The sequence below is a fragment of the Aotus nancymaae genome, unplaced genomic scaffold (genome assembly GCF_030222135.1).
Source record: "Aotus nancymaae isolate 86718 unplaced genomic scaffold, 86718_ANA_hifiasm-v0.15.2.pri h1tg000021l, whole genome shotgun sequence".
Lineage (NCBI taxonomy): Eukaryota > Metazoa > Chordata > Mammalia > Primates > Aotidae > Aotus > Aotus nancymaae.
The window spans coordinates 12,628,323-12,637,316 of record NW_026988433.1 but is presented as its reverse complement, the minus strand read 5'-3'; the positions used below and the strand labels follow the sequence as shown (position 1 = coordinate 12,637,316).

The 8,994-nt window shown below is 46.0% G+C and overlaps 2 protein-coding genes across 2 annotated transcripts; one reads left to right on the top strand and one right to left on the bottom strand.

Annotated features, from left to right (window-relative positions):
• Nucleotides 1-871: 871 nt before the first annotated feature.
• LOC105728548 (cytochrome c oxidase subunit 6A1, mitochondrial) lies at nucleotides 872-3,226 on the top strand. The gene is made up of 3 exons (XM_012468961.2): nucleotides 872-1,008; nucleotides 1,152-1,291; nucleotides 2,950-3,226. Exons 1-3 carry the CDS (start codon nucleotides 906-908, stop codon nucleotides 3,031-3,033), a joined length of 327 nt encoding a protein of 108 aa, XP_012324384.1. The 5' UTR covers nucleotides 872-905; the 3' UTR covers nucleotides 3,034-3,226.
• A 3,003-nt stretch (nucleotides 3,227-6,229) lies between these two features.
• Nucleotides 6,230-8,929, bottom strand: TRIAP1 (TP53 regulated inhibitor of apoptosis 1). Its single transcript, XM_021675452.2, has 2 exons — nucleotides 8,765-8,929; nucleotides 6,230-7,218 (listed from the first exon to the last, which is right to left on the bottom strand). The coding sequence occupies exons 1-2, from the start codon at nucleotides 8,909-8,911 to the stop codon at nucleotides 7,135-7,137; spliced, it is 231 nt and encodes a 76-aa protein (XP_021531127.2). The 5' UTR covers nucleotides 8,912-8,929; the 3' UTR covers nucleotides 6,230-7,134.
• Between the last annotated feature and the right edge of the window lie 65 nt (nucleotides 8,930-8,994).

The window sequence follows — 8,994 nt, the reverse complement described above, 5'->3', positions numbered from 1 at the left end:
AGGCGCATGCCACCATGCCCGGCTAAATTTTGTATTTTTAGTAGAGACAGGGTTTCACCATGTTGGCTAGGCTGGTCTCGAACTTCTGACCTCAAGTGATCCGCAGGTCTCCGGCATCCCAAAGTGCTGAGATTACAGGCGTGAGGTACCACTCCCGGCCAAATGTCAATTATTGTTTCCAGAATTTCAAGGAAGAGAATCCAGTGTGACCAGAGGTCAAAAGATGAGAATGTTGAGTCAGGCTAGAATCCAGTTCTGTTGGCACCAATTCCAGTGCTCTTTTAGTTCCTGTTGCTATTCATTCATATCAAGTATCTGCTATGTGCCGGGTATGATTCCAAATTACACCATTCCCGGATTATTCTGAGAATGCTGCAGTGGTAAACTCTTGGTATCACAGAATTTATATTCTAGTGGGGGAAGACAGACAAAATAGTAGTATAACGACGACGGTGCCATGTTATGTGCCATGAAAAAACGGTGAGTCAGAGGATGGCGAGGAAGGGGAATGGAATTTTAGATAGGGCGGTCTGGGCTCAGAACCTCCAGATGGCCATCAACGGACTCCAACGAAGGGAGCAATCCCAGGTGCCAGGAAGCCCTACAAAAGTCTATCTTGCGGTTCCGCCTCGCCTAGCCCAGGTGGGGACAGGAGGGAGACCACAAGGCATCCGCAGGCGCATGAAGGAAACGGCAAAGCCTGAAGGGAGGTGCCTGGCGCATGCGCTCTCTTACCCGAGACGCCGAGGATTTTGACAGGGACTCAGTCGGCCCGGATGATAGTGCTCTGGTTGGTGCCAGTGGGAAGGCGTTGCCCAATAGAAACTTCCTTTGGAGGTTGTAGTCCCACCCACAGAGCCAATTTTCTACTTCCGCTTCCGGTGCTGCGGAGGTCCAGATCGAAGATGGCGGCAGCTGTTGGGTCTCGGCTTTCTCGGCTGCTGGGTTGGTCCCGCCCACAGCTGGGGCGGCCTATGTCGAGTGCCGCCCATAGCGGAGAAGGTTCAGGTACGGGGGTCGACGGGTCGGGCCTCAGTCCCACTCGGGTGAGGCAGGGCGGGACTGTGACCTTGGTCCAAGGCCTTAGGGGAGGGAAAGTGAGACCCGGACCCGCCCCGCACCGGGGCTGAGCGGTTGTGGCCTCTCCGCAGCTCGCATGTGGAAGATCCTCACCTTCTTCGTCGCGCTCCCTGGGGTGGGAGTCAGCATGCTGAATGTGTACCTGAAGTCGCAAAAAGAGCACGAGAGACCCGAGTTTGTCGCCTACCCTCATCTCCGCATCAGGACCAAGGTACGCTCTTGCATATCTCTTCAAGCGTCCGTTCTCTGTGCCTTAGTGCAAGTTCTTCATTCTCTAAAAGCGTGGGTGCCAGGCGTGTACAGTTCGTTTAATCCTCACAAACAGAACATATATTTTCTCCCATTTTGTGGAAGGACAACTGAGACTTGGGATTACATCTCAGTTTTCTTCAAGGTCATACAGTAAGTGCCCTTTAGTTTCCCGTTTCTCCGATTCATCACGCCTCCTGTCGTCTGATACAGTTCTGAAACAGGTGTCCGTTGTGTAAAGCCTGGAGTTTGGGAGATCTTATTAAGAGTGGCAAAGTCTGAAGGCGGTTCGCCTAAGACCTGGGCATCTGGCAGCTACTAGTTGCATAATGAAGACAGACAGCTTTCTGTATTCCCTACCAATACCTTATTTTCTCGACTGTTTTATCATTTGGCTGTTGATGTAGATATATTACAGTGATTTGTCGTCTGTTGTTTGCTGTATCTTTAACGAGGGCTTGGTGGTTCACGCCTGTAATCCCAGCACTTTAGGAGGCCGAGGCGGGCGGATCACGTAAGGTCAGGAATTCCAAGACCAGCTTGGTCAACATGGCGAAACACCGTCTCTACTAAAAATACAAAAATTAGCCAGGCGCGGTGGCGGGCGCCTGTAATCTCAGCTACTCAGGAGGTTGAGGCGGGAGAATCGCTTGAACCCGGGAAGTGGAGGTTGCAGTGAACGGAGACGAACCATTGCACTACAGCCTGGGTGACAGGAGTGAAACTCCATCTCAAAATAATAATGATATACTTGATCTTAGCCAAAAGGCCAAGAAGCGATGAAAAAAAATTATTACATCACCTGGCCCATATAGGATTGGCCTCATAGAAACTTAACCTAGACTCTTGAATTATTGAGTCTTTGAGCAGCACTCCCACCCTTGTACAGTGGAATTAGAAGCCAAACAGCAAAGGTTTCTCAGCCTCAGCACTGTTGACATTCTGGGCTGGATAATTCTTGTTGGGGGACTACCTTGTGCACTGTGAAATGTTTAGCTGTATCCTTGGCCTGTACCCACTAGGTGGCAGTAGTACCTGCGCAGCCCCCCCTCCCCCCCCAATCACAGAGTCTCCAGATACTACCCGGTGTTCCTTGGAGGAGCAAATCACCCTGGGTTGGAGACCATTGCCCGAAAGTAATGCTTTTCAAAAGTAATAGGCAAGATAATTAAGGGTGGGTTGCAGTTTCCCAGCCCAGATACTGTTTGAAGTATGGGATGGTGCCAGAAATGTGCATTTAATTAAGTATCTCCCTCCCCTAATTCTCACTGCCACCATTTTGATACAAGTGATTTGAGGATTATGCTTTCATAAACACAGCATTGGATATACTAGTTACTAGGGAGAGGATTATGAGTAACTAACTTGAGCTTGCATTTTCTGCCATCCATATTTGTTTCTGCAATTAAAACTATACTGTAGCCAGGATAACTTGAAGAGCTCCCTTGGTAGTTATAAGAGCTCCCTTAAATAGTGGGAAGGTTGAACTATGCCAGTAGATAAAGGACTAATTTCCATTTTGTTTTTATGTATGATCTGTCACCTGTTTTAAGCAGTTCATGGCAGTGTTCTTTCTGAACTATTTTCTGGAATTATCTAACTGACATCTTCACTCCACAGCCGTTTCCCTGGGGAGATGGTAACCATACCCTATTCCATAACTCTCATGTGAATCCACTTCCAACTGGCTACGAAGATGAATAAAGAGAATCTGGACCACCGTCTGGGCACCAGGGACCATAGCACTGGTTTGGACCATTACTCTGCACATGGACCAGAAAAAGTATATGGGACCTTAAGCTCACCTCCTTTACGTGTATCAAATGATGACTGGTATACTGATCTTCCATTCCTTTGCTTGTGGCAGGAGATGGCTTAAATAAATAACTTAAACTTAGATTGGTCATGAGCTGAGAGTTATATTCTTTCGTTGTTTTTTTTTTTTTTTTTTTTTTTTTAAGAAATTAGCATTTGAGCTTCAAGTCAGTGCCAAGTTGAAAAGAAATTGGCATTAGTTACTTCTGTTTCCACAGTGAAGGTCCAGGCTGCTGTTGAGCGTTACAGGTCCAATTCAGCCCAATGAATAAGTGCTTATTACAGTCCCCCTTGGTGTCTTGTGCCTGATGTGAGTAAAGCCAAGGGACCAAGTGGAGTGGTGCTAATTAAGCATCAGGATTGGTCCTTGGCCAGGCACATGGCTCATGCCTGTAATCTCAACATTTGGGAGGCCGAGGTGGGTGGATCACTTGAGGTCAGGAGTTTGAGACCAGCCTGGCCAACATGATGAAACCCCATCCACTAAAAATACAAAAATTGGTTGGGTGTGGTGGCATGCATCTGTATCTTGGTATAGAGGCTTGAACCTGGGAGGTGGAGGTTGTAGTGAGCCAAGATTGTGCCACCGTACTCCAGCCTGCACGACAGCGAGACTGTCTCAGAAAAAACAAAAGATAGTTCCTTGACAGGCCTGAGATGTCAGAGACATCGAATGGCTAGCAGAATGTCTGCAGTTTATACCTGAAAGAGGTACCTGTGTTTCTCAAGAGGAAATGCTTGCTCTGGGTCTCATCTTTTTCCTGTCCCATTCCACTACCATTTGCTGCAGAATCTTCCCTGTAGTCAGATAATTTTCTCCAGTGTGTCAAGTTCTTACCTTGAGGTAATCTCCTTCGGGGCTGGTAGGGTCAGAAATCTTGAGAAGTAAAGGGAGTGTGACACATTTCTGCTTAGAGTATTGGCTTTGTTTCTGGAACTAAAACTATCCTATAGCCATAAGAATTAGGAGAAATAAAAAAAAAAAAAAGTAAAAAGAAAGGCCGGGCACAGTGGCTCACGCCTGTAATCCCAGCACTTTGGGAGGCCGAGGCGGGTGGATCACTTGAGGTCAGGAGTTCGAAACCAGCCTGTCCAACATGGTGAAACCCCGTCTTTAAAAAAAAAAAAAAAAAAGTAAGAATTAGGAGAAATGGTAGTAGTAGTAGTAGTAGTTAGAAAACCACTGAGAGGGCAATTAATTGCACATCAAAATTTAAAACCTTTTTGGGAGGACCAGGTGGGCAGATAATGAGGTCAAGAGATGGAGACCATTCTGGCCAACATAGTGAAACCCCATCTCTACTAAAAATACTTAGCTGGGTGTGGTGGCGTGTGCCTGTAGTCCCAGCTACTTGGGAGGCTGAGCCAGGAAAACTGCTTGAACCTGAGAGGTGGAAGTTGCAGTGAGCTGAGATCGCGCCACTGCACTCCAACCTGGCGACAGAATGAGAGTCTCTCAAAAAAAAATAAAAAATTGAAAAAAAAAACACTTTTTTTTGTTAGATGGAGTCTTTCTCTGTCCTGCAGGCTATAGTGCAGTGGCACAATCTCAGCTTACTGCAACCTCCTTTTCCTGGGTTGAAGCGATTCTTCTGCCTCAGTCCTCTGAATAGCTGGGACTACAGGCATGCACCACCATGCCTGGCTAATTTTTTTTGTATATTTAGTAGAGATGAGGTTTTGCCATGTTGTCCAGGCTGGTCTTGAACTCCTAACCTTAGGTGATTTGCCTGCCTTGGCCTCCCAAAGTCTTGATTACAGGCGTGAGCCAGTGTGCCTGGCCAGAGCTGGTTTATTCTTAAGGCTCAAAGGAACACTTGTGGTAAGGTTCAAGAGGCAACGAGGTATTTCATAGTATATTACATTAAATTGGTAATGCAAAGGTAAGGTATATACAGTACAGAATAGAGAATCTCATTATCTTTGCCATTTTGTGATATAACAGCCTGCACTTCTGAGTCCCTATAGAGCTGTTTTGCTTGAGGCCAATCTGAGTTTAAGATAGATGTATTATACTTACTTCAGCTTGCTGCCTGGCCTCACTTGGCTGGGTTCCAAACATCTTTTGTAATCCTTGGATAACGGACCCTAGCCAGTCATAAAATATAAATGAAGAATGTTTTGAAATGACATCTAAAGACAAGTCACATTAAATATGATGTAGCAATTGGTAAAGTGGAGAAAAGACAATAGAATTAGGGCCTTCTGTAAATCAAGTTCATTTTTCAGATGGTCTTGCTCTGTCACCCAAGCTGGAGTGCAGTGGTGTAGTCACAGCTTACTGCAGTCTCCACCTCCCAGGCTCAGGTGATTCTCCCATCTCAGCCTTTCAAGTAGCTGGGACTGCAGGCACACACCACCATACCCAGCTAATTTTTTTGTAGAGACGGGGTTTTGCCATGTTGCCCAGGCTGGTCTCGAATTCCTGAGCTCAAGTGATCCGCCCACCTCAGTATCCCAAAGTGTTAAGATTACAGGCATAAGACACCATACCCGGCCTGTAATTCAACCTTCATACTATTTTTGGGCATATAATAAAATTAAATTACACAATTGTGGGGATTATGTGACGTTCTAACGTCCACAGGTTCTCTTCTGAGCCTGACTTTTTTGGTACCATAATATATTTGTGTAGCCCATTGTGGCAATACATTTTAGAAATAGTGAGGTTTTTGGCTGGGTGTGGTGGCTCATGCCTGTAATCCTAGCACTTTGGGAGGCTGAGGCGGGCAGATCACCTGAGGTCAGGAGATCAAGACCAGCCAGGCCTACATGGTGAAACCCTGTCTCTACTAAGAATACAAAAATTATCCAAGCATTGTGGTGTACACCTGTAATCCCAGCTACTCGGGAGACTGAGGCAGGAGAATCATTTGAACCCAGGAGGTGGAGGTTGCAGTAAGCTGAGATTGCGCCATTGACTCCAGCCTGGGTGACAGTAAGATTTCTGATGGCCACCTAGCTTAGACAAGTCACTTTTTCTTCACCTTTAAGTTAACAAAACACAAAACTCCCAGTGTATATATGAGCTCTGTAGGATAACAGGGTAATAGTTCCATAAAATGCACTGAGTTCCAGAGGCAAATAATGATAGAAAATGTTACAATTTATTCCATCTTCATGATTACAGACATTATAGGGCAGGATGAGTAAACAAGGCAAATAAAGCAAGCACCTTCAGCTTCCCCCCTCATTTAACCAGATGCAGCATTTTGACATTTTTAGGATATGCAGTTAACAATTCACTGACTTGGGTTGATAGCTGGCAACAGCAGATCTTTGCAATTTAGGTTCCTCCTCCACAGCTATTCCAAGTATCTGAATAATATTCCAATTCCTGAACTAAGAATTAAGAGAGCATTGAGAGCTCTGAAATGGTGTTCACTGCAACATTCTTGTAGCTTACACATCTTAATCTGACACCTCTTGTGAAGGCAGGGAACTGTGGTAAAAGTTGTCTAATCCAGGCCACCAGCAATCTTAACCACTGGTTACCATATAAAAATAAGTGTGCTCAAAAGCACTTCCTGAAACTGTTGTGCCCAGATCCCTTTTCAGAGCATTAGTTCCCTGAGAGAAAAAAGAGGCCCTAACCAATTGCTTTCATGAACAGTGACCCCAGTACAGTGTATATAATGTCCTTTGCAGCAGAAATCAAGAGGTCAGGCACCTCTGCTCATTCTAACTAGTTTATCATTATTTGCATACAAGGTATATTTATGTAAAGTTGATTCCAGACCAAGTATTGCAACCATAATTTCAAAAAATTGTTCAATTTTAGCACACTGAGTTCCTGCAAGATGCCCGAGCAGGTGCATCAAAGAGTTCATCATCTTTTACAATTGAGAGGAAAACATCGAAGGAGGAAATAAAACTCCTCTCGCCGCAGTTCCTCATCAAATCTGATGGCTATTTTCACAGATTCAGTTGACAAAAATCCAGAGTTCTCAATTTCTGGACTTGAGGACTCCTTCATGGTGACTATCAAGGTCAAGAAGAATTTTCAGGCTTTTCTTTGCCATGGCCCATGAATTCCAGTCCTTCAATAGGAATCTCTTTCTCTTTTATTGCTTTCTGGTAAGAGGAGAAAACATATTTTGAAGACCTATATGAAGCTTGAGTTGCAAGCTTTGTAAATAAAATATGACGGCACAAAAGTAAAATCAAGCTGACTATAAAGACTCATAACCATGATTCAAACTACATACTTTTTAAAAAACAAGTACTAGTCGGGCATAGTGGCTCACAACATTTTGGGAGTAATCGCAACATTTTGGGAGACAGAGGCAGGTGGATCCCTTGAGGCCAGAAGTTAGAGACCAGCCTGGCCAACATGGCGAAACCCCATCTCTACTAAAAATACAAAAATTAGCTGGGCATGGTGGCACATTCCTGTAATCCCAGCTACTCAGGTGGCCAGAGAATAGCTTGAACCCAGGAGGCAGAGGTTGCAGTGAACTGAGATCATGCCACTGCACTCCAGCATGGGCAACAGAGCGAAACTCTGCCTCAAAAATAAATAAATAAAAAACAGAAGTACCATAATGAATAAATCAAGCGTTAAGACCTGAGGGAGATTGGAAAAGGAATTGTGAGGGAACCGTTAAAATTAAGTGAAATTTGAAAAATAATGTCACTTTGTGTTACTGAAAGACTTAGGTTCAAATCTGGGTTCCAGGACTTACTGGCTATGTGACCTTGAGCCACCCTCGCTTCCCTCGGGGAATTGCCGTGAGGATGTATTAGGTTAACTTATTGGAAGTGCTTGGCCCAGTGCTGTTCTTACAGTTCAAAGCAGTTCCACATCCATTAGGCCAGAATGACCATTTCCTATCTGCAGTTGGGGGGACTGGTAGAGAGAGATAAACAAGCTAACGAAGGGTTTATAACAACAAAACAATGTGATCCTCCAGTCTGAAGTATAACCCCGCCGAGACCCCAACAGTAATAGTGGAAAAGTGCACCACCTGCGAAAGAATCAAGGAAACCTGATTCTAGTGAACCGGGACCAATCACTTCCTACTTCTGTGTGTTAGTTTTCTATCTATAAAATATGAGTATGCCCACCTTGCAAGTTTAGGATGAACACCAAATGAACCAAAGGATGTGACTGTGCTTTTTTGAGACGGAGTTTTGCTCTTGTTGCCCAGGCTGGAGTGCAATGGCGCGATTTCGGCTCACTGCACCCTCCGCCTCCCGGGTTCAAGCAATTCTACTGCCTCACCCTCCCGAGTAGCTGGGATTACAGGCATGTCACCATGCCCAGCTAATTTTGTATTTTTAGTAAAGACGGGGTTTCTCCATGTTGGTCAGGCGGGTCTCGAACTCCTGACCTCAGGTGATCCGCCCACCTTGGCCTCCCAAAGTGCTGGGATTACAGGTGTGGGCCACTGCGCCCGGCCGACTGTGCGTCTTAAAAAGAAAAGCACTGCACCAATATTTGTCATTCGGAGAGACACTCAAGCGGCCTCGGTGGTGATGGTAGGGGATAGGGTTCCTCCCACTGGTCTCATTGCAGCTTTCCTCCACCCTCCCAGTCCCAAGCCCCGTAGAATACAATGAGTGTGGCGGAGACAGCGCGAAGAACGCGGGGCCTGAGAGCTGAGGCGCGAGGGCTCACCTGAACACACTGCTGGTAGCGCTTGAAGAGATCAGTGCATGGGTCCCCGGAGCTGTCCCCCTTGAGAAACTTCTCGGCGAACCAGCGATTGAAGCACTGGTCGTACTCGCGCTTCAAGTCGGTACATGCCTCCCCCACACTGTTCATGGCGATAGCGGTGACGGCGGCGACGGCGGCGCACTCTGATGTCATCACTCAGTCGCGCCGCTCGGCGTTACGCACGGACGCAC

Coding starts and splice junctions, on each gene's coding strand:
- TRIAP1 (XM_021675452.2), bottom strand. CDS start 8,911: ATGAACAGTGTGGGGGAGGCATGTACCGACTTGAAGCGCGAGTACGAC. Junction 7,219..8,764: donor GCTACCAGCAGTGTGTTCAG/GTGAGCCCTCGC, acceptor TCCTCTTACCAG/AAAGCAATAAAAGAGAAAGA.
- LOC105728548 (XM_012468961.2), top strand. CDS start 906: ATGGCGGCAGCTGTTGGGTCTCGGCTTTCTCGGCTGCTGGGTTGGTCC. Junction 1,009..1,151: donor CCATAGCGGAGAAGGTTCAG/GTACGGGGGTCG, acceptor GCCTCTCCGCAG/CTCGCATGTGGAAGATCCTC. Junction 1,292..2,949: donor ATCTCCGCATCAGGACCAAG/GTACGCTCTTGC, acceptor TTCACTCCACAG/CCGTTTCCCTGGGGAGATGG.